The sequence below is a fragment of the Pagrus major genome, chromosome 14 (genome assembly GCF_040436345.1).
Source record: "Pagrus major chromosome 14, Pma_NU_1.0".
NCBI classification, from domain to species: domain Eukaryota; kingdom Metazoa; phylum Chordata; class Actinopteri; order Spariformes; family Sparidae; genus Pagrus; species Pagrus major.
In genome coordinates, this window is record NC_133228.1 from 16,259,581 (window position 1) to 16,285,823 (window position 26,243).

Genomic DNA, 26,243 nt, shown 5'->3' on the forward strand with positions numbered 1-26,243 from the left:
CAGCCATGTGATGTCTCAAAACAAATCCTGTGCACCAACCATGCAATATCAAATAATCTTATTGTGCTTGATTATCATTGTGTATGGTGCAATAACATGTGACACAACAGGGCTGCCTGCTCATTATTGTTTAAACTGAGTGTTGAGTATTCCAATAATTGATTATTTGTTTAGTTTATGTCAGAAAATAGGGGAAAATGGCCATCATAATGTCTCAGTGGCCAAGGTATTCTTCAAATGTCTTTTTTTTGTTAAAACAAGGACATTTTGGGCCAATACCGGCCAACCAAAGGAAACATTGAGCCAATACTGACTGACTGACTGACCGACACAAGGCATTTTGGGCTAATACCGGCCAATCCAAGGAAACTTTGAGCCAATACTAAATGACCACCCCAAGGAAATTTTGGGCCAAGAGTGACCAAACCTTGGCAGAGGTAATAACCTTCTTTCACATCAAACAGATTTTTATTTTGTAAAGTAACTGCTTGAAAGGCTTTTTTTTGGACTGCTATACAACTACCTACTCAATAAGAAGACTTTTTCAGAAATTATAGTACATAGCCTTACAAACTGATGGCAGGGATGTCATGAGCCAGGAGTTCATGAATGTTCGAACACAAAATTGATGTGACACAATAGATGAACATCGGCCACTGCCAACTGAGAATATGAACCTGAATATGGATGCTGCATGTTTGTTCAATTGTTTTTTAAAATATATTTTCATACATAATAGCCTGTATGTAAGACACGTTTTTCGCTAATGTTTTTCTAGTTATATGTTTCTATTTGTGTCTTCCTGTAAATTTGCTCTCCATTCTGTCAATTTGTATTGAGCTCCTTCATCTGGAGTGTACGCTATTAACCAAGCGGGAGTTACAGTGAGTACACAAGAATTGAACATGCCAATAATGATTTTGTTTGGTATACTGTGGGGCTTACGTCGGGTGAAGAGAGGCTGGACTGAGTGCCAAACGGGGTGCGGCAGCCACAACAAGAAAAAGGAGTGTTATTAACACAGTCCAAACAAACTGCACCCCCTATGGAGTCCCAAGCCGCTCGCTGCACAGTAAGACAACATGTAATATGCCCCGCCAATGATCCTCAGTTGCACACGGGATCACACACACCATTCACATGAAACGCACACATGGTTGCCACTTCTGTTGTGTTTTGTCTCCGCGGGCCATTAATCCTGATAGAATTTGCAAAACGAAATGGTGGGGTTCATGAGCAAATTTTGAGGACGAAGTGTTTGTGAAATGTAATTAATTTATCATTTAATTCCTGTGCATAAATCAATAAATAAAGCAGTGTGCATGCTGTTCATTTTCTTCCCTTACTACATCTTACAGTCCCTGATTCCCACTTCTATTTCTCTTACTATTCAGTGATGTGGTGCTCTTTAAACCTTTTCTTTACCGTACTCTCTTGTTCTTCATCATTCATTGACATTTTATCCTTCTACCACTCCTCTCTTTCTTTTACCTTCATCTTTTTCTTGTTCTTATCCTCTATCACTCACTCACAAATGTCACTTCATAATAATTTCTTGTGATAGCTTTGCAAGCAGAATCTCAGACTGTCCTGTCTTTTTTCTATCTTGTCTTTTTCTGTCTAGTTTCTCTTGTCTCCTCTAGCTTCTGTCTTTCATATCGTATCTCTGTCCATGGTGCCTGTCCATCCCTGTATCTCTCTCAATCTTCCATCTCTCTCTGAGGTGTGAAGGTGATTTGTTGACACTTTGATCTAAGGAATATTGACCAGAGGCCAACATGGCTGATGGATGGCCAGTGCCTGAAGTCGATAATGCCTGTTGTTAGTTGGGACTCGTCTCTTCTACCATCACCCGCACACAGTTTCTCCTATACAGGGCTACGCAGGTAAGCTTCAGCTCAAAAGATGTCATAATGCCACATGAGCCAAAAAATTGAAAGAGAGAAGCTCAACTATACAAGTGGATCTGTGAAGTGCAACAAGAGAACATGCCAACATCTCACATTGTTTCAACATCTTTAGGTCTTTGCCGAACCATTAACCAGCCAATGAAAGTATTTGCAAATGACCCATCAATACATTCACACCTTCCCTTGATGTCAGCAAACAGCGTTCTCTCTGCTAACCAAGCAAAACTGTACAGACCAATGCACTTCCAATTCCTGACACGTCCAAGTCACAAGTCCACTTCCACTCAATACTCACTGGCTTGGCTCAGTGAATGGAGGACAATTTGATATCTTTATTGACCCAGAGAGAGAATTGTCTTGTCTCTAATGGCAACAAACAAAAGCACACTAAAAATATTTGGAGCTGACCCCAACGCTTTGAAGCTTCTGCGATTGCAAGAAAGTTTGACAGCCTCTGGTTGAAGCGTTGAATATTCACGGTTAATTCTCATTAAAGCTTCAAAGCCCAAAAATGATAGGGACAGCCCCAAGAATATTGGAAAAGCAAGGTAAGCCACAATCTTTTCAACAAGAAATCATATTTGAGCCAAAGGCAAAATTATTTGACATTGAGGTCCGTCTAAGGACGATGTGCCAAGTCAGTATGTGATATTTTGCCGTCCTCCCATGTGAGCTTATAACAATTTCCAAGAGTTCTATGAGTTCTTATTCGTCTAAGGATAAGAGTGCCTGCCTCTTTCAAAGTATTTGGCTTCACAACGGTATGAAACTCCCATTTTGCTTGCACTATAGAGGGTATTTGACTTTTTGCACTCTCTAAATGGGAGAAAACTCCTTCCCAGTATGACGGCCTCATTTTAAGCACATTAAATAGGGCACAGTATCCTTCCTAAGAAACATTTATGATTTGAGAGCAGCATGAAGGCGTTCTTTTTAACACTTTAACAGGGCATTTGACCCTGGTTCCCTGCCTTGCAGGCATCTCTCACTGGGACCAGCATGGAGCTGCCAATTGAAGTGGTCTAAGCACGGCAGCTGACCCTTGTCCCCCTCCACAGGACTCTGGTTTGACAAGGAACATCGGGGTAGTGTCATTTTCAGGGACAGGAGGACACACACAGGGATGAATGAGATGTAACCTTTTATCCTTCAGGCGGAGGAACTGACGGTGAATTTAAGACAGAGAGCAAAAGAGCAGCAGACAGAAAATTACGCAGAGGCGGAGAACAAAAAAGAAGGAGCGGTGCACACCACACTGGGGAAAGCATGCAGAGTTTAAGTTGAAGGATGATAACAAAAACAGTGGGACAGAGAGATGAAGAAAAAGAAAAAATGTGACTGTACTTTGGCTGAGCCCAGTGGTGACCGAGCCCACTGCGTACGCCGGCTGAATTGTGTGAAGAATCTGTGTGCATTTGTTTTTGTGTGCACTGGTTTGTGTATAAATTATACATTAAAAAGAGGTATGTTATGAGAACTTTCCCCCAGGCAAAAACCAGAGCCGCAGTGCGTGATGTATGTTCTTGAAAATAGCAATGATGTCACCTTGCTCCGTAACTGTATAATGCGGTATTTAGCTTTTACTTTGTCCTCTGCTCTATAATGTAAAGTTATCTTTTGCTTCACCTTTGGATACTGCACCTTGGGATGTTCTCGGCAGTTGTGCTTTGGTTTGGTTGTGCTGTAATTCACCTTTTTATATCATTCTTGTAGTTGTGTGTAGAGCAAAACAGTCTTCTCAAAATTGTTTTGTTTGGTTACAATAAAAACTGGAATGGCACTCAGTAGAATGCATACCACTGCCAAGGCCCAACAGACCCCTTTATCCACATCAAATCGAACTCACTCATTATTCCCTGAGAAATGAACAAAAATGTTGTCCCTTTATCTATATCTGCACCAAAAGTTAATGGGGTCTACTCTGAGGCCGAGATCCATCCACTATCCAAGTTTCGTGGAAATCCGTTCAATAGTTTTTATATAATCCTGCTGACCAAACAAAAGCCAACTGAAACGGGTGAATAGTAACCTTCCTGGCGGAGGTAATAAACCATTATCATAACCTGATTCAGATATCATCACTTCATTTCTGAAAAAAACTGGAAGGGCTAGTTTTGTAAGTTGTGTTACACATTAATGTGACTTCTTTCCATATAAAAGACATTTTTCAGGTTTGTGTATGGTGCAAATGGTTCGTTACCCTCTCCTCCAGCCGGGCCACCTGCTCTCTGTAGAAAGCATCCTGCCTCTTTAGGTCCGCTTCTCTGGCCTCAAGCTGCTTGGCCTAAAAAACACACATCACACACATACCCATACATGCGCATCACACGCAGCATACACACATGCACACACAGAAGAGGAGAAAAACCATTACTTATGTGCTCAGTGGCGCATTGCCAATTTTAACAAACAGATCACAAAATACACATGAGACGACTATGATGAGAGCTCAGACAAGTGTGTATAAAGAGTAGATACTTTGTAATACAGGCCTTCAGTTTATTGGCATATATACACCAGACTGAATTCTTTTTTTAAGTGTATTGTTTCATGATGTGTGCGCTGTGCCTGTCAGTGTGTAAATGTACCCAGAGGGAGGAATATGTGCACATTTTGCCTAATGTGTAGGAAAAAACACATGCGTGTGAGACTGATGATGTCTTGACGTGTTCTGTATGTGCTTCTTTGTCCTCTTCTGTTCAATCTTCAGCCAAACCACTATCAGGCCAAAAGGATAACATCAGCTCTGAGTGCGAAGGAGTACCATGGTCTGGCATATATATTTACCCAGCCTACCAATCTCCACTGTCCTCCCCTCTACTGTGACCTTCACTAAACGTACGGCTGACTCTGGGTGATATACAGAACAGATAAGCACCTGGATGTATCGGGTCCAAGAGAGGAAAAGTCAGACCTTCACACTGGGATCGAGGGGCAATGACTCAAATCTAAATGCAAATTAAATTTGTATTAATCGTGACAGAAGTTTAAATGTCTTTACAGACAGGACAACTCAGTTCTGTGTGGAATAACTTCTCATCATTCACCTGTCATAACCTATGGGAAAATTGATGGCTGTGGAAGATAATAATAAAACAAGGTTTATAGACTGGTGGAATTGAGACTTACATCCAGCATCCATCACTTTTGATAGATAAAAACATGTTATGGTATTCTAAAAAAAGTCCATAAAAGTGGTGGAAAACCTTTAAATAAGAGATATTGCTGTTTTATTAAAAGCCAAATTGAACTTTTTCTATTGCTGCTCCCTTTTGTTAATAAGTCTTCAGAAACAACCTGAAATCGTCATCTCATCTATAATTCTAACAAAGCATATGAAGCAAGAGAGCTGTAAAAAGGGATCATCAAAACTTGGAGCAGCTCAAATACCTGTCGGATAGAAAAATGTACCATCTCAAAGAAGCTGAAAGGGAAAAAGAAATCCTTGACTCTCTCATGCAGAAACAGTAAGAGAGAATTGCAGAGTTGTGGAGAAGGTAAAGACGTCTAGACTTACCTTCCGTCCATTCTCCTGAATAAGGGGAGCATTGAAAGTAAAGACAGAAAAAAAAGGAAAAGAATGTAAAGAGGCACTGATTTATCCATGAACTTCTTCAAAGTGACATTTGGGAAGGTTTAGTATTCAGAGGCTTGGGGTGACTGGCTACCACACTGTTCTGCTTGAACACTCACACTTCATCCCCTCACTCTCCTCTCTCACTGGCATGAACACACACACAACGGTGTGTACACACACGTATGTTATTAGGGATGCAACTGATCTCAAAATTCGAGGTAGTTAAAAACAAGCTCTGAGTTGTTAGCCTAGCCCCCGATTTGTAACCCAGGCATCATTCAAATATCTGTATATCATCTACATTTTGCGGTTCAGATGCGTGCGGAACCGTACTGATTAAGGATCAGCAATGTTCCGTTACGCCACTATATGGTTTATAACCATACGCCTTTGTTTTTTCATAATTCTTTGAGTTACATACATTGAAACTCAAAAGACACACAAAAACACACCCATACTGCAGATCATATGGAAAGCAGCCATGCAGAGAAGCCTTGAAGCTTTTGCTATAAGCACTGTAGGATGTTGAAGGAGACACAGAGAGCGGGTTTGAAGAATCACAGCGTACAGAGAAAAAAAAAAAATTGCATTACCCCATCCAATCTCTACTACACTGATAACCATCTGTGTTTGGCTACTCAATGCACTGCAGGCGGAGCTGCGTGCTCTATGCATTGTGATGAGGAGTGGCGGCGAGTGTCACCGAAGGGGCTGTCCTCACATGAGATGAGTGGGGGGGAGTTTCAAAGTCAAGGGGATGCTCCGAGCTAACCTGCTGCACATGAGACAGAAAGCTACCAACACAGGCAAACACCTGCACACACAGTTTGTCATCTCCAGATTCAGAAATTGAAAATTGAAAAAACTCCTTTAACACATTCCTGACACCACCCAGTGAAGCAAGACCACAGCCAAGTTGCTGCTGTCCTAAACAAAAACCTAGCATTCACCAGCCTCATTGTTGTGGTCATACAATTGTCTCCTTTGTGCCCCCTTACAAGTCTAGAATGCTGTTGTGTAGCCAGTGTCATACAAAAGCTAAGGGAATGGAATCAAGTTGAACCTAAACCTAAATGATAGTACCTTGTAAGGACACTAGAAGTCGCACTATCATGACCTTGTGTTATCGATTCCAAGCATGCAATCAGGGCTTCTATGATAGATCGGCAAAGTTTTTCAGAGACCGGATTACAGAGACGCCAAAAAACTGTCTCCCCTTTACAGCTCAATTTAAGAGGAAGAGCAGAGGGATGATGGGATGGGGGGTGGGAGACAGAGGAGAGGACTGGCAGGGGGTTGTGTACCATCACAAGTGTGTCCAAACTCAATGATACGCTGATTGGTGGCGACTGAAGACTTGAGCTTTGCAGAGAATGACAAAAGATGCGCGCAGACGCCGAGACGCAAACAACGGCTCAGACGCTGATCTGAAATGCACACATCAGCACATACACACATACACGCCAGCCGGAGCAGCTGTACCCACAGAGAGCGGGTGGAGAGATAAATGCGTGCTGAAGGCGAGACTAAAGGGGTCATTAAAAGAGGAGAGGTTGTGACAGAAATGTGTACCCAGGGATTTTCTTTTTTTTGCTCACTTTTGTGTGTACGTCTATGCGTACATGCAGCCGTGCATGTGTTCAATTTCCATGCAAGCAGGTTGGCCTTCCTCTTTGGAGAGACACACACAGGCCCAGACACACACACACACATTGTGTCAATCACAGGATTACTTCCGACCGATTAACCCCATTCAGCAGACTTTAAAGATAATCTAATCATACTAAAGGCCAAACAATGGGACAGACCTCACCACTGCCCATACACCTTTTGTTCGCCTAATGAAGAGGCGGTCACGGGTGGAGGAGGAGAGCTGAGGGAAGGGTGGGGGGAGGTAGGAAGAGGAAGAGGAAGAGAAGGGCAGAATTTGACAAGAAAATGGAAAAGAACTTGAGAGTGTAAAGAACAGAGAGATAAGAGACAAAGAGAGAAGAGGACAATAAAAGGCTATTTATCACTGGAGGTGTCAAGAATGGGGAACTGGCTGTTAGATGGGACCTGGAGTCCGGGCCAAGTGCGTCACAGTGACTTTAGAAAGAAGTTAAAGAGAGAAAATGATCACAAAGTACAAAAAGGTGGAGAACAGGAAAGTGGATCAAACAGGAGACAAAGGTGACACCTGAAGCTTTTACAAACTTTGAAATCCAGACAATGATTTCTTAGTGGAAGTGAAACATGTCTGTCAATCACTTTCATGATGAAGCGTGAGTTTTGTTTTTGTTTTTGACTCTTTTTTTTTTAAGTGAGTAATTTCAAAACTTTGCAAGTCCAAAGGATGATGTAAGTCATTTCGGCTAATTCACTAATTCAAATCCAGCCTCATTCGGTCTAATTTTCCTGTGCAGCAACCCTTGACGTGGACAAAAAGTAGCGCAGCAAAAATACAAACACTCACAACAACACCCTCCCGCTGGGTGCAGACAGAGTCCACATGCTGCTATTTGCAGCCCTGGCAACCACATTAACATCAGCGGCAAACTTTAACACCCCCCCTCCTCCTGTATCCTTCTCCCCCTAGTCTCTTATTAAGTACAGTAGCACAATGGCTGAGGGTGACAGGCGGTTGAGAGTGAGACCGTGGTGGTCAGATTAAACGGATCGTTTAGGCGAGGTGAACGCCTCTGTGAATATCAATTAGCCAGCCGCTGAATAATTAAGGACAGCCATGTTTTTTAATTAGCCGACTGCCGCAGTTTGAGCTGGGAGTGAGGGCGGAGGAGAAGGGGAGGAGGTGAATAGGAAAGGAGGATGGAAGAGGGAATAAAACAGGTGGATTTTGCTGCGTCAGGCCCCCCACCCACCTCCTTTTCTCTCGCTGATTTGCTCCCATATTTTGTTTCACACTTGCTTCTTTGTGGAAACCGTTCTCTCTGTTCACTTTCTTTTAAAGCAGTCCAAGTGACTGTAATAAAAATAACTCCTGCCTGCAGCGTTCAGCAAGCTCAAGGCAACTGCATGTGTGAGTATGTACTTAAACTGTGTGTGGTACGTATGAGACTCCCTGTTGTAATCAAGAAATTTAATGGGTATAGTACAGTTGGATAGTATCATCATACTTTTCTCCTCTGCTTTTTTAAGACACACTGTATACTTTCAAGGCAAAATCAAGGTAATTTTAACCATTACCATGATTGTTCCACCACCTTTACCTCTTAGTTTTTGCGCTACCCATGATGACAAAGGTCACCTTACTTCAACAAAGTACAGTGAAACCATTTATAGTGATCATGGCTACAGTGATCAACCGCTTATATGAATCAAAAAGCTTGTAACAGAATCATTTGCATACACATGCTGTTTAAATAATATGCCGTTGGTAATGGAGTACTACACTTAGAGGACCACACTTTCGATCTTTTCATATTCTGAAGGTACTGACAATTGATGTCCTCCTGCAATAAGGAGCAGCAGACTTATTCTGCTTTCATGCTCAGTGTAAAGACTTAACCCAGTGGTTCTCTGCCTTTTTGGCTTGTGTAAAGCCCTTGTCTGGAGTTGAGCTGTGAGCTTAAATCATTTAGTTTGAAAACATTTCTGAGGCCTGGGGGGGGGGGGGGGGGGGGGGGTATCTACCCAGTGTTTCACAAGAGAAAGTATATTTCTATATAAGAGACTGACAGACACAAAATTATTTTTTACTTTATTTTTAGACCAAGAATATGTTTTTGATGCTCTCCTATCCCATTCATCATCTTGTTACAACTCACATATATATTGCAGCCCCTTTGGGGAGTCCTGACCCCCAGGTCGAGAATCATTGACTGAAACAAGTGAATCTTCTTATGAGAAAATTCAATTTATGACAGGTTTACAATACTAGTTGCCAACAGCATGAATGTAGACTAAGGCACAACAACATTTAGAGAAAAAAAAAAACAATTTCTCATTGCTCGAAGAAAAAAAAAGATTAGATTATGGCTATTAGCAATTCTGTACATATTGCATTTTTCATTTCACACCTCAGTGATGGAGACCTCTGTATTGTAACAATGAGTAACACCTCATTGTAACACTGTATGCCCACTACGTGCTTATAAATCATGCTAGATGAAAATTCTGCCATGATCGATAGAGCTCAAATCAAATCTCATCACATTAACTAACAGCACCTCATCCATAACCTTGGTCTCTTTTGTCTTCCCCTGCCACCATCAGCTCAGCCCTGATTCACCCCTGTCACGAGAAGCATCATAATCAATGCTCCCTCACACCATCCGACTGAGTGCTGCAGCACGGCGGGTCAGAGCTGCGCACCAGGGCCCATCTATCACAGACCTGCGCGACAGGGCCCTGTGACAAACTAATACTGAAGCCGCGGGCCTCGGGTGCTCCGACAGGCAGGGAGGGGGTCAAAGGGCAGCACAATGTGACCGTGCTCTGGTGTTAATTGGCACGGCGGAGGTGTAGGTGGCATGTGGGAGGTTAGAGATGGATGGAGGTAAGGGAGGGGAAGTTCATGGGGTAGAGAAGATGAAAGGGAGGGAGAGAGATGGGTCAATGTGTGGATGGAATATGGATGACAAGATAGTTGGAGGGAGAATTGGGTTTTTGACAGTTGTTGGGAGGACTGTCATATCAAGCTTGGAGATAGGAGAATATTTTAAAAGGGACACACGCACAGACAGTCTCATACTTTTTGCAGCCACAAATCGAATACATAAAAAGCTCACACACACACACTCAAAAACAGTTTTAGACACACATCCTCCATACAAATCTTGGCACATCCTGTAACCGCCTCTAAAACCGTTGCAACTCTATCTTTAAAAGCTATCACTGGCAGATCAAATCTAAGTGATGGAGTGTAAAATGATATCACCTAACACAGACCTTACTGGCAGTATTACGCATTACCCTTAGAGTCACTAATAAAACATAAGTCCTGGTGGCAGTAGCTGTAAAACTCCATTGGAAACCATTCACTTTGGCTGGTTAATTAGCATCACGGGGTTTTACTGAGGGGCAATAACACTTTAGCTATTAGTCTCCAAGGGAGGTGGTAGGGTTATGGGCAATGTAATCGTGTCAGATGTGCTGTGGCATGGTCAGTTAATGGGCTTAACCTTGACTGATAACACTAAAGGACAAACACACTGTCAAACACTTATTCACACACATACTGGCAGCTGAGAAAAATGTCACATTTTATTACTGACAATCCTGCAACAGGGTTCAGTGTTGAATGTTCTTCACAGTTGAGCCACCGAGCCTGAGCTCAGCTTGCATCTAGTGAATGTGCTGCATTCAAAATTAATCTAAATTATTATAGTTTTCTCACAATTATCAAAAAGGAGTACTTGAACTTGACTTTATATATCTGAAAGTTAACTGACCACCACTGCCCATACCTTTGGTTATGTCATACCTATTCTGTGTAGTTTGATTTACCTGAAACTTGAAGAGTTTTCTCTTCTAGTTCAGTTTATTTCAACAGGTAATAGGAGTGCTGGCAATTTGCATAAAGACAGTGGCCTCTGTCGTGTTTTGCAATGGCCAGATGTTCTTGAAACAATCCATTTTTTAGAATTTGCCATCCGAATATGTATGCAGGCAAAATCTGTTCAGAAAAGCCGCTCTTCAATCATACAGAGGGGGTAACAGTGTATACATTTGGAGAGTCTTTCCTTGAGGGCATTCGTGGTAATTAGAAAGTTGATTGCTGAGTCTGATGCTGGCTCGGCCGAAGCAACCAACCCAACGTGCTGGTAAATGAGACTCAACAGTTAACCATCTTTTTTCAGAATTGCTTACTTCACCTTTAATACAACTTAAATTGTGCTTACAGGGAATCATTTTCCGTGGACATTATAGCCTGAGAGATTTAAACGTGTTGCACTTCAACAGACTTTTGTGATTAAAAAACAAAGGTAATTACCGGATAACTGATATCCTGCCTTGCACTTTTTTGAACACACAAAATCTGTACAAAAAGTACATCAGAGAATGATAAATGACAACTTGAGACAAGTTAACAACCTGCCTGCTTTCTTACCTCCACAAAGCTGGCTAATCACTGCATAAATGTAGCATGCTGGTCAGCTTGTTGGACTGTCGGGCGCAGTCGCCCAAATTCCCAAGTAACAATCTAACAAGCACTTTGTTTGAAGCATACTGAACCCTTAAGGTGGACTCAGCATGTACATAGAAAGCAAAACAACCAACAACCCATTATGTGATAGACCTGATTGGTCTTCTTGTCATGACAACCCAATGCTTTGTTTTCCTCGAATTCTAGTACCAATTCTTACGTGTGACGGATGGAAATTGTGGTTAAGACCAAGAAAGAAAAAATAAATAAACCCTATGAGGTCAGTTAAGTTGGTTTTGACAGCTCATTGCAGACAGCAACAGGACACATTGGGAGAAAGTGCAGTAGTTTGACTTACAACAAAGGCTGCTGACTGATTTTGAATCAGTAACATGTGTGTTAGCACGCTGGGCCACAAGGACACCCCAAAATAAACTTGACAGCATGAGCGCTCCATCACAACATAATATTGGAGCACCTTGGTCACCTCTTCACAGGGATTTATGTCAGTGGAGCTGGGAATGGTCACAATAAAGTCAAAAGAAGCAGTAGTATCAGTAGTATTAATCCTTCAGAAGAAACTGGCTATGTCCAAGAAGCTCTGACTGAAACAATTACCTTTTCACCACTTTGCTGTAAAATTTAGCCTAATTTTCCCATACATTGTTTTGTCCTTTTCCTAATGGGTATGCTTGCTTATCCTGGAGAAATTCTGAAAGGAATTCAGTGTATATGTCAGTAATGACAGCAGTGCGCAGATGCTGCTTACCAGGTATCTGTTGTCACACATGACAGTGCAGCTGTGAGGCAGATCCTCAAAACTGTCCAACGAATTAGTTACTTGTCAGTCTATGTTACTTATGTTTATGAGTTTCCAATTATTGGGGATGAATAAAACTTTTTAAACTTAATTTTAGCTGATGTAAAATCCTGCTTTGCCAATCCCTAAACAAACACACATAACTGGGTATTCCATAACCTAAGACACTCTTGTTGGAAACTTTGGTAACTTGACTTGATCATGGACCAAACCAAATGACTGAAGCATGGAGCATCCCGGTAGAAAGAGACAACAAAGCCACAGGCTGCAGACAGAATTACTCTCCCTTGGGGATCTCTTAGCACAGTGAGTAATGATGCAACGACCTGGTGGGTCAAAGGGCTGACCTGCCCAAGACAGGGACAGAGGGGCCAGGACAGGGACCAAAGGCCAAGAGGTGTAGGTGGTTAGTGTGGGTGTCTCAATGTTTGGTTGCGTTGGTTCTTAAGCACTGGCTGTTTAAGGGCACATTGAAATGAAGTGTCCTTGTGGAGTCTGTAGCTCATTGACTGTGAGCAGGGGTCAACAGAGGGCTTGATCTGAACCAGCTGGCCTTAATGATGCTGAGACAGGGTGTCAACCCACTCACGCATTTACATCTCTTTTGCAATTTGTAGATGTTCAAAAGTATACCAATTAATTTTAGAGAAGGTTGGTGACTATAAAAGCTGATCAAAGATAACTGTGACAATGCCATTTTTATGATGTGCCCAGGATCTAAAGGTGAGAATAACATGGGAAAAGCTAGAAGAGAAAAGATCCTCCAGTGAAAAGAAATGAGACTAGAGCGCTTACAAAGCTTGAAGTCCTGGTAGCAACATGAAAAATCACCTCCCTTTCTGCTCCCAGACACTTCAAGCCCCTCAGCTTTTGTTGGAGACACCACCTCCACCACTCCACTGCCAGCTCCTTCGCTGAGGGACAGCAACAACATCTGCTGGCTCGGAGATTGATTAATTGGCTGATCAGGCGCCCGCGGTGTAAACTGATTGATTGATCATCTTGCGGTGGGAGCTGCCTTTATCTGGAGCCCTGGGGAGCAAAGCTCTGGAGGTCCCCAGTCATCTGTCATGTCCAACACACAGGGGAAGACGAAGGAGAGATGAAGAGCTGTGGGTTCATTACCGAGACATGGGGGGCATGTATGGAGGAAGACTCAGCCAAGATGGGAACAGGGGGCATGCCGAGAGAACAATGGGAACATGGGGACAAAGGGGCTGAGGATGAAAGGAGGGGAGAAGATACTCTAGTGCTCATAGAGAGAGAAAGATAGAAAAGTACAGACATACATGAAGGTGGAAGGAGAAAGAAGTGTGGCAAAGTGACCAAGGAAAATATTGTCCTTTCTTGACAAGACAGAAAACAAATAGAAGAGTTAGACTGCCTGAATAAACTGTCTCATTTAGTTGGAAGGTATTAAAACTAGCTATGGTTATTTGCTGCTTCCAGGATCCAGGGTTGTGTTTGGACATTCAATTCCTGACCACATTCTTGTTTAGCAGCAAGCAGCGAGCAGTGAGAGTAATGGAATACAGGAAGAAGAAGGTGGCAGGTGAAAACAAGCGTGGAGAACACTCGTACGCATTCAGTCAGACACATAAACCAATGGCAGAAAATTTCTTTAGTTGACGGTAGAGGACACACTGTATGACCTGAGAGTGGGGAGAGGCATATTGTCTTTGGACAACAGATGTCCCTAGGGAGCAAAGTGAATGAGGGAGAGAGTTGGTGGAGGAGAGAAGAGTAGTGGAACAGCCTATTGCAGGAAGAAGGAGAGACGAATGCAGCAGGGAAGACATGCAGGGAGAAAAAGGGACAGCCTAAGGATGTGTTGCTGACATTGGGCCTTATGGACAACTCAAGCTGCATGTGCCTGACCCGTCTGTGTGCATGTGCCTGTAGCATGTGAATACTTACCCTGATCCATCTGCATATTTAAGACCTTCATAGGGTATGTGCAAGTGACTGACGCCTTGTGTGGTTATGGCTCTGAGCATACTGTAGATTTCTCAGTGCACGTGTGCTCATGCTGTGTATTAATGCATATGCATTCCACCCAGCAGCAGGTGGTCTTCCCAGGCCTGATGAAGCCGGGAGGGCGCCATGGTCCACCTTCAGCTTCTGTCGATCAAGCCCATGTCAGCAGATTCAGGGTCACCTCTAATCCACTCACCCCTTTAGCTGAATATATGCCTTTTCCCTTATCCGTGATGTCCTGTTAGCTCTCACAGACAACTTACTTTAAAGGGATGCACAGAAAAGAGATTTGGATGGATTTGGATTTTTTCCTCTCTTCAATCTAGGTTTGTCTGTTCATTTAACCTGTAAGCTTCATACATCCTTTCTACCTACATGTCAAAGCACATCAATGTGTAAATTAAAGAAATGAATAAATATTCCTATTTTTTTCCCCAAAAAGATTTCCTGTTTGCAGAGTCAGTGTTGTTGTTTAAGAGCTGTTTTGGTTTGGTGTGTTTCTTAATTGGAGTTTGTAACCTTGATTTAGAAACTGCTTTGTGAATCAATATCTCTTTCTCTCTTGCCTGCTCTTTCCATGTGCCTCTTTTTATTCCCCTATCTGTTATCCTTTCCATTCTCTCACTGCTTCTATATCGCACCCAGATTTTCTGCTGTTCGTGGCCTTTTTGACTCCTCTCTCGTCTTCGTTCCCTCCACGTGCTTAAGTTCTTTCCATCGTTCCATCAAAATCTCTACCTCTAGCACCATTAGCTGAGCCGACTGTTCACTTCTACAGAACCTCATTAATACCACTCTCCTGTCAGAGCCAAGAGGGAAAACACAGAGAAAGACCAAGAAAAGGGAGAGGGATGAGCTCAAAAGAAAATACCTGTCATATTACACATCCAACATATCTACTCTACTGTGCCACACACACACATGATGCTCCTTCGAAGTTAACTCAGGAAGCTTGGTTTTCTAACCTTTGCACTTGTACTCTGGCCAATGAAGTCTCAGCTAGGGCGAGTGAAAGAGAGGAGGAATAGAAATATTGCAAAACTACTCTAATTAATACTACAGGCTGCAGAGTAGTCGTGACTATTAAATTTCAAGCTACAGTATGACATTAGAGTTTTACAAGTCAATAAATATCAGGATCAGCATATAAATACATTTCAGACATATTTCAGTATCATCAGAAATGATGACACAAATTATATAAACCAATACACGGAATTACGGTAAGTTCTCATCAAAAGGCCCAGTAAGCAGTCCATAATAATATAATAATATAATAATAAACACATTAATATACAAGAGAATATACAAATTAACATCATGGCACACAACGGCAGCACAATCATAAATCAACAACGCAAACAAATAGGCAGTCACCGTCTCTGCTCCTTCTCATGCTGAAAACTCTAAAATCAACCAAATCCCCATCAATCTTTCAGTAAATGATAGTTAAACAGTTTATGTTGTTGGATGAGTGTCTTTACCGGTTAAAGATTCACAAGAACCAATCTTGTTGCATTCACTAATATGAAGTAAGAGTATACTTTTTTTAAGCGTTTTTCTCATTTGCATAAAGTGCAAGAATGGAAAGTTTACAAATCTCAAATTTTCTGTTATTCATATTATGTACTGAAAGTCTTACTTGGTAATATTTTTCCGTTTCAATTATGTTTCTTGTCAGCTTTCCAAAATGTTTAGAACAAATGAGGATGAACACATACATAAATACATACACCGCCCATTGGGGCTGAGACAGTAAATTGACTGTACAAGCTCTCTTGACAGAAAGAAGCTTTCCTGACACCAGTATCCATCCATCAATCGAAGCGTTTCCGTATCTCGGCCCCGCTGCTGGCCGCTCGCAGTGCCAATTAGCTGACAGGGTAAGGGCCTGGCGCAGAGTGCCAGCCATGGGCCCTGCCAATTAGAGCCTGACCTCCTGTCTAACCCTAATACTGGCACGGTGTGTGGCTACCACACCCTGGGCAGGGGCGACGTCCGGCCGCCAATATGTAAAAGATGGTTGAGTGGACACCCTCCAAGATGTGAAAGTAAGAACAGGACATAGACAGGAGAAAGAAAGAATGAGAGAAAAAAAATGGACACATGTATGTATAATACATTGTCAGTAGGAAAGAATCAAAAGGGCAGCGGGGCAGCCAGAATATCTGCTCATTTAAGTTGACCTCTTACAGTGCACAAACATTTAATTATGTCGTATCCATTGAACAAACAGACACGCATTCACACTAGGAAAAAACATGCCTCTGCCTCATGCACAAAATTCAGGGATGAAAGCTTTGCAATTCCAAAGGTCAACTTTCAGGAAATGAGAAAATTAACTGGGAAACATCTGATTTTGGCGTTCTCAGATAATAAATTTTTTAGTGGCTAAAGTAAGTCCAGTTTCTGGCGGGTATTTAGTTTGTAAAGTCCCATGTAAACGTAACAATATATCCACAGTGGCTGATACATTATCCCTCCTGGCCTATTAGTGTCTGCTTTTAAGCTCTGTAATTGTAGCTCCCCCTCTGGGCCAGTCAATGAAATTCTGATCATGCTGGAGAGCAGAGGGGCAATCCTATTTTTTTTTTAACTAGGTCAAAAAAAAAAGAGCAACCAACAGATTTTGTTCAGTGCCATAGAATATTTGTTACCAAAGTGTAGATATTAGATGTAATGTAATTGTAATAGGTGTTGAAGATAAATAAATAACTTTAAAGTTACAAGTATTAATTTCTTTTAAGCAGGTGTAAACCTGTGGTTCTTAAAGGGGTGGGGTCCCCAGCAAAAATTGGAGTAATCTATTTTCACAATAATTCCATCCACAAGTAACACAATGACACAAAGTAGGATTATTTTGGTCTTGGGTTTCATGCATTTTCTGTAACAAAATTTCTAAAAACAAAATTCTTATCAGATGGGGGACCCTGGAACAAAATATTTTGGCAGTTTAGGGGTTCTTGAAATAACAGATTGAGAACTACTTCCTTTTTAACCAACAAGAAACAGAAATGGAGGCTGTTCAATGCCAGTAGATACAGTGTAAGTATGTACCCAAAACACTTGCGCTACATGGTAAGAGTGGTCTGATGCGTGACCAATCAATCAATCAATTTTCTTTGTTTCTATAACCTGAAGACTTTTGATATCACCATGTGAAATACTGATGTAATTGTGGAAGCAATCCAAATCATAAATAATCCTAACTAGGGAAAATTTGTTCTACACGAACTGGAGCAACAATCTCATTACTCTTCTCTGGCACACTGTTGGAACCATTTGTAAGTACCTTCATTTTAACACTAAATCCAACCTGTGATCTATACCAGATCGCGCTAACCCCTTCCATAATACATCTGCAGAGCATACTAATCAAACAGACTGACAGTTCTCCCAAATCCAGTTACATCAAGCCTGGTAGCGGTAACTCTTACAACAACTCAGAGAACTGGAGTCAAAGATAGAATGCAATTTGTCCTTGGTGAGTCGAGCAAATCCAAAAATATATGTAAATCACAGTGTACCACTACCTCTCTTTATCTCATTCAAAAGTAAAAGAAATGAGGACCTTTTCTCCCCCCAATCTTCCTTATACTCTGTGATGTGGAAAGAAAGAATAATATGTTGAGAGAACAAGAAATGTATTTTGTTCTACTATTTTTTTTTTTTAAATACCACCAACGGGCACCAATTCAAAACCCAGCAAGTCTCCTTTAATACCTGGGAAATTAAATTGTCGCCCTATTATCAGCCAGGTCCAGTCGGCTGTATCTAAAATGCAACAGCGCACGACTGAAGTACACAAGGTTTTCCAAAGAAAAAAAAAAAAAGCAGGACATTTGCTGGAGACTGCAGTTTTTAGAGGTGTGGAAGAGAGAGGACTACCAGGGTGAGGAGAGCGTGTGTGTGTGTGATGGGGGGCTTGTTGCATTAAAAATGTTCAGCTTTACTGAAAGTCATTTTCAAGCCAGCCAAGCATCAAATGGAACACAGTTTAAGGAAAGAGTAGGTACTGATTTTCTCCTGGAGCTCTGACAGGATGGACATGGATGGTGTGTGTCTGAGTGTGTGTATGTGTGTGTGTGTGTGTGTGTGTGTGTGTGTGAGTAGGGAGCAAACAAACATTCTTGGCATGCTGCATTATCCCTTGCTGTGAAAGCAGAGGTGGTGGAAAAATCATGGAAAATCACATTAGTTACTGATGTCTGTGTGTATGGGAGAGAGATAAAGATGGAAACACAGGGAGTGACAAAAGCATGATAAACAACTATGAGGCTGATAGGTGGAACAAGGCTCTGGCTTTAAACGAAATCAGCGAACGTCGCATGGTGTTTTTAATGGGCCTTATCTCTGTATCCGCAAACATTTCTTTCAACATTAAATTGAACAAACTCTAGTATTAAGAGCTGACATAGTGCCCACAGTTTGAATAGATGTGAGAAACTAACAAGGCTTCCTCTGAGTCAGATGTGTAAATCAACCTGTAACTTTTACTGATTGTTCCTTGAATGATAAAGAACCACCTGTTTAAGGGTAACTGTAGCCAGTCTAATAATCCTGCTTGCACTGCCAACTAGTGGTAACAAGCTGCTTCCAAATCCTGTACAACTGTGATGTAATGTGGTGCTGCAATATCATGTTATACATCAGCTGGATGTGGTCCATCTATCTCCTGATAGAAAAGTTAATGGCTCCAGCTGTGTACCTGCAAACTCAACTTTAAAAAATTTGTATCGAGCATGTCCCTCTGACATGATTGTCAAAGTTACAAAGCATGTGCAAGGAAAGACAATAACACACTGGTTAGTTTGCTTGGTTTGGTTATACTTTATACTATTGCCTTGTGTCTCTCAATCACAGTGTTAGCTTAAATAGAAAAAAGTAAATGTGAGATCTGAGTGTTTTAGACCAGTTGCCAACATGGACAAAACCATTGCCGCCAGGTAGACCCCACCCAGGCCACTGTTTGGAGCTTGGAAAGATTGATGACTCTGGGTTTGATTGAAAAGTCTGCCTCGGGGTTTGAGCCTGTGTCTGGGTGAAACGCTCTGGCCAGTGATTGATTGGCCACTGGGCCACTTTGGCTCCGCGGGGAGCAGAGTTGTTGAAAATCAAAAAGGGGGACGGTGGAAGTCTATAATTTTATTAAAACACAGATGTGTGGACTGACAGACGGATGTAGACTGTGAGTTAGAGTGTTACATGACCCGTTCATGCTCTGTGCTAGTACATGTCTCTGTCAAAATCATCATTTGTAGTACACAAGACAAGGTTGTATTCATACTTAGCTCCTTCAGTCTTCAGCCAGTATCCACTACATAGAATCACATATTCCTAATTGATTAAGCAATAATTGCCCTGTTATCTAATTAAGGGTCTATTTGTGTGTAATGAGTCTACTAAGTAACTCCTTGATAAAGCCATCTTGTGCACATAAAGCCACAAATCAGAGCTCTTCCACACCAGGCCGACGACTCACACTAATGAAGAAATAATTCAAAATGACCACATGATGACAAGATCACAGTCTGTCTTCATTATTTTCAAGCAGTTTGAAGACAAAACAACACAGTGATAAGTGTTGCGACTGTTTTCTTTTCAGCGCGAATTTGACCAGACGGACCCTTTGTTATCTGTAGGCACTGTGATCTCGGAAATGAAGGTTCTTCTCCTGCTCTGGACAAGCGGGCATAATTTACATAAAGAGTGAAATTAGACATGCCAAAAACAACTTTCCAAAAACTATGGATCATCAAAGGCTAATTCAAACGTCAATCATTCAAACGGAAATGTATGTCTCTTGTTTTATATCCTCCCAATAGCTGATCAAAGAAAACAAATAAGGGGAAAACTCCATGCGACACGAGTCTATTTGGAAAACTCTAAAACACTGCTGTGCTGCTAACTACTATAAATCCCTTATCTGTGCCGGTGTTCCCCTTTCCTTTACTGTGGTTCCCCCTGAGTGGCAGAACATGTGTGAGCGCTGACACTGAACATGTTCCCCTCAGACAACAGAACCCCAGGAACCCAGCAACAATGACAAAGACAACACACACTCCTGCCTACGCTGCTGTGAAGTTTCAATTACTGGTAGAGTTGGTGGCTGGCTACTGCCAGTCAGCCTGACAGGGAGGGGAGTGACTGGTGGTGGAAAAGCCTGAAGGACAAGCACTTCCTCCAGGGTGGTAGGAAAATATATAAGGCCCCGGCTACACTATGTTGTATTAAATTACAGGGATTGAATGTGACCAAGTACATTTACTCAAGTTCTGTGCTTAGGTACAATTTTGAGGTACTTGTTCTGCTACTTTATACTTCAGCTCCAGAACATTTTGGAGGCAAACTATTACTCCAGTACATTTATTGGATAGCTTTTGGATGACTTTTGGGTACTTTTTATAAAACTGTTACGTAATAAGTTTAAATGCCCAAAACGGTTTGCTACAGGAATGGATATGAAAAATAGTTTGCTTCAATTAGCTTAAATTAGAGATTGGTAAGGTAATAATATGGTCATTAGTCTCCAGAGCACAGCTACGACAGTCATTAGAAACACAGAGAGTACAAGGACATTCAACTTGTGCATGACAAGGAAGAGTATAGTTGCGCTCCTCTTATTGTAGCAATTTTTTATCAAAAATAATCACGAAATGCATCATTCATGAAAAATTACTGTTAATAGCTTCCTAAAATAAGCTAAAATTAATGGTGATTTTGCATTAGCTGTCCATTAGTTTCTCCTGGTACTTGATATTGCAAGACAAAGAATCTAAATCAATAAAATCTAAACGATACCCAACCCTAAACTAACCCCATGTCTCGGGGCAATTCTCCTGAATGGGTGTCACTATAATTGGTGCAGCTATGGTTGTAGAGGTTACGGCCATTATAGTTGAGCGTGGGGAGGCATAACTGCTCCCAGCATCGCTCTCGTTGTGTGAAGTAGAGGAGGGAAAGTATGAGGGTCCTGCTGCTCACCGTGACCTGTGTCTTAATGAGGAGGACAAATCAATACGGCGCTGGACAAAGAACACAAGAACTACAGCTGCCATAGACAAATGTTTCTTTCCAGTGGCAATGAACATGAGAGCGGGGTTCAGGTCAATTCACATTCAATTAAGGCATGAAGTGCAATAAAAAAAAAACTCCATCTAAATTCTGATTAAATATTTAACCTTTACCTAAAACAAACTCCAGCAAAGTTGCTGGTTCAAGTCCAGTTGGGGAGATGTATGTCATCCCTCTCTCTCTCTCTCTAAGTTTCTTTCTTCTGTCTATATTAAACCAGTCCTCCACAGTCGTGACAAATAGATTGATTGATGACACATGCAGTGTTTACTCATGTCGTCAACGCTCTCCTTTGTCACTTTCCACAATGCTGAAAAAAACAATATCATTTCTCTTGACACTAAAACTGCCAGTGGGCTGAGATAAATCCAGCAGTTTTCAAAACACTTTCACTTGTTTCTGCAATTTACAAGAAAACAAGATTTTTTTTATGGGAATACAGTAGAACAATGTGTATCACTCACCAAGAGTGAACAGTAGATTGTTGTTCAGCCGGAAAGTACATTTTTTGTTCTCAAGTTAACTTCAGTAAAACAGAGGATGTGGAGTGTCAAGGGGTTTTTCCTTACAATGTCTCAAAATTATTATATTTATTATTATTGTTATTATTGTAAGTCTCTAACACTTTTTCTGTGTACCGAGATTCAGATAACAAGCTAAATATTGTACGAAAGCAAGAGTGAAGAAAAAGAAAGAAAAAGAAATTGACTTAATCTTACGTCTTGATTAGGTGCTCATGGACTTAATGGTGCAGCCTTTAGGATAATAAGAGAGGTGTTACCAGGTTTACTGGGAAAAAGGACTGAACAAATCACCTCTGAAAGCTCTATCAGCCACCAGATTATGAGCTTAGGACAGCAAAGCAACACCCCTCTGGAGATCTTTCTCAACCAACTTATTGACTTTGCCCAGCGATCAGAACCAATTTCACCTCCCACTTGCTGATGCGTCTGTGCTTTACAACAATGTAAATTTAATCTGTTGGGTAACCTTTGCTGAGGGGGTCTTGTACTTAATAAGAGGGGTAGTTAAGAGCACCTACGGTGAAAATGAGCAAAAAATAGCCCACATGTTCATATGCATATTACAATTCTATTGTGTTGGCAGCAGGTTTTTCTGCTCCTGTTTTTTTAAGGGGAATACAAACAACTGTTCAACTCCTCCTTGAGCGTTTCCAAGTGTTATTGTTGACATTGCTGTCAACTGTCAAGAAATGTCCGGATCACTTTCCGTTTTCCTTAGATCAAATATTGCATTTGTTTCCAAACATTAGTAAATAAACAATCAACACCATTTTGGAACTGAGAAAGAAGAAATAAACACTACACTAAACTAGAAAAAGCCAGCTACTTGGGTGTCCCGCTCAGATAGACAAAGACCAGCCTGGGTAGATAAAATCTGATAGCCAACTTTTTTTTTTCTTTTTTTTTTTTAAATCAATACCTGCAGTAATCATTTCATAATTCACACAGACCAGTACACCTTCAATGTCAAAGTCATCAAAATTGAAGGTGTGTTGATTGATTCACGAGTCTACTCATGCATTAAGAAACATGCAAGACAACAATCCACCTAAAAAGGTGTTGGTAGCTGCAGGTTTTACGAGAAAAGCAGGGTAGGGGTTTCTGGCAACTTCAACAACTTCTGCCTTCTGCTGTCGGTGTTATGCCCAGTGTTTCCCACATATAGGCTCTAATTGGGCTCATTGCAATATGAATAGAACCACATGCCAGTCCTCACAACCATCCACGGGTCGTGAAAAGTATGTCGGACGCTGGAAGACACTGTAGGGAGAATCACTGCTACTGAATGGTAAAAATGTAACTCAGATAAAACAGTAAAACATGATATAACTTACACTTACTTATGTGTATGAGGGCTTGCTTTCTGATGCCTGCCATGTGACACAGAAGAACTCCTGATTTGGTGGGTCACGGTAAAATAAATACATAAAAGTTGCGCCAAGATTGGAAGCTGCTAGGCTAAGCTAGCGAGTGCAAGTGAATAGGCCAAGACAGCCAATACAATTTGCATTAAGTGATGAACAGTGGAACTAGCTGACTGTTGTATAGTGGAGCTCAATCTAAGTAAAGCTGTGTGACAACTCAACTGGGAAGAATATGTGACACATAGAGTGTTTAATCGATCAATGTTAAAGCTACTGAACTATAATAGAAACATGACAGCAGATAGGGTTGTACCATAATCGAGTCTTCATTTTCCTGGGAGATTTCATACCAGGTGGCAGACAGAATTGCATAGTGAAAGTGATTCTGGAACCAATCTCAACACAGATAGTGTCATTATCTATAGACATTACATTGTGCAATCAACATTTACATCTTAATGTTAAGCAAAAGAAGTTGTCTAGTGCCAGTTTAAGTAAAAACAAATTAAGGCCCAACACAAAGACACAAAGGTGCAGAGAGACAGACAAGCAGGACAAAGGGAGATATACACACAAAAATCCTTTAAAAACATGTTTTATGTCTCATCAAAGATGAGTTCACTGCGGGTAACAGACAATCCCGGAGTTTGACAAACACAACGTGAAACGACAATGGGCAGGAGACGTCTCGGGCGAGAGGCTGCCTTTTAAAAAACGAAAAGTCCATTTCCAGTTGAAAAGAACAGTGGCTGTACGGAAACGTCTGACTTGACAATTACATGAGTGGTGCGAACGGCACTGCGCCTCCACTGATAACCCGTCGCCGGATTCTATTAAAACTCCAGCACTCCAAAAGAATGCTCAAACTGAGGAAATTATTACACAGGCGCACCCACACACAGGCACACACACACGAACACAAGCACAAGCACGCACACACGCACGCACGCACACACACACACACACACACACACACACACACACACACACACACACACACACACACACACACACACACACACACACACACACACACACACACACACACACACACACACACACACACAACACTAAAAACCCTCTGACAATGATTCTTTTTCTGAGATATGTGTGCTTTAAAGGAAGTAGAGACAAACTGGAGGGAGAATAGAAAAGTTAGAAAGAATGAAACAAAGACTGTATATGATTGTGTGTGTATATGCTTGGTCCTATACTGAATGCGTAGCCACTGCAGTGCTGCTATCTGTAGTTTCGAAGGCTGTTAATGGCCTTAGGTTTGCCTTGAGGCCACGAGCAAAAGCTTCATAGCATCTAGGAGGAAAAGTTCTCTTAAGTCCTGGGAGTTAATACTTGAGGAGCATGAAGCCAATGACATGCACAAGGACTCTCCTCTGCGACAGCTCAGTGAGACCCACCACCCGAGATCCTGCACATATATTACAGACACAAAGCAGGTGTTAAATTCTTGCCCTTCCTCCCAACTCCTCCCCTTGTTTGTCCTGTCCCCCTCCCTATGAAAAACAACAGAAATTAAATTACAGAAAACCTACGACTGAAACAGCTTTCTTCACAAATGCTGAAGGGTACAACACATCACATCATGTGTCTCCCTCCACCGCCATCTCTCCCCTCTCTCCCTCCCTTGCTGCCTCTTTTTCCTTCGATTGGATCGCCGTTCCGAACGAGGGATCCCTCATACACTTGTCCTGCGGCGTGGAATCACGTCAACGCTCCTCTCCTTCTGCCTCGCAACAAAATGATTCATTTTTCTATTACGGCGATGAGCGTGTGAAATGAGCTATATAATCAATAGCATAGGTTTGTAAACAGCAGCCGCACTCCGGGGAAAATGTGTTTTCTTTTTGAAAACAATACGCTGCCTGTGTGTGTGTTTGTGGTAAGGAACGCTCATCTGACAATGTTTACAAGGGCAATTTACAGGAAATAAAGACATGGGCCTCCTGAAATGAAAGTAGCTCTTAAAATACAGCACGATGAAGAGGCAAAGATATGGAAGAGGATGAAAATATTGAGCTGCAAGATGTGGATACAACAAAGAGGGGTTTACTTACAGTTAGTTTTTAAAATGAACTTAAACTGTGCTTTGCAGATAAAGCTGTTATGTCTTGGAAATAACTTTGAATGAATTACTGCTCACAGTGAAGCTCACACACACAGCCCTGACATTTGTCACTGTACCAGGCGTGACCTGTCGATTACGGCAAATAGGTTCACTTCTGTGTGTCTGCATGATAGAACAGGAGCGTGTGAACAGAAAGTGGCACCTGTCTTAGTGTAAAAATTGCTCTCATCAGTTGCAAGGTCATACTCCTAAAATACAGTGTTCAGTATCTGTTTGATGCTGGGGTGCAGGTTTATTCAACTGAGTGTTTAAATGTATGAAACAAGATAAAAATGAAGTGGTTATGTTCATTGCAGCTGCCACATGTCGACTTACGAGAAGTTGAGCGCGGAGCCTCTCATCCTCTGTGGCGATCCTCTCTCTGATTACAGCATGCTGGATGCTCTCCTTGGCCACAGCCCGCTCCACAGACAGGATCCTGGACACTTCATCCTGGACCTGTGACTGGGCCTCAGCGTGAGCCATAGCTGCTGCCCGGGTCTTCTCCGACTCCAGCCTGTGAAGCAGAAACATTTTTACACAATCAACACACTTTTTTCAACTGCAAGTTTATGATGTGCAGAAACACTGCACAACCCAGTGTAACTTCAGACAGCACACACAGGGTATGATAACAATGCACCTCATGGTACATGCTATCATAAATACCATTTACTATTCTCTCCCCTGCAGCCATCTCTATAATGCATGACTGGCTACTCAAATGTTCAATGTACAAAGTTATGTGGCCCATAGTATGTTGCACTGTCTGCACTGCACATCAAGG

General features: G+C 41.8%; 1 protein-coding gene across 2 annotated transcripts in view; it reads right to left on the reverse strand.

The window, feature by feature from the left end:
* Positions 1 to 26,243, reverse strand: part of chchd3a (coiled-coil-helix-coiled-coil-helix domain containing 3a) — a 73,222-nt gene that overhangs the window by 24,606 nt on the left and 22,373 nt on the right. For both annotated transcript variants that reach the window (XM_073481025.1, XM_073481024.1), the window contains exons 5-6: positions 25,793 to 25,973; positions 4,111 to 4,194 (exon numbers count right to left, since the gene is read on the reverse strand). In XM_073481025.1, coding sequence (XP_073337126.1) covers positions 4,111 to 4,194; positions 25,793 to 25,973 — 265 coding nt within the window. The remainder of the gene's footprint in view (positions 1 to 4,110; positions 4,195 to 25,792; positions 25,974 to 26,243) is intronic.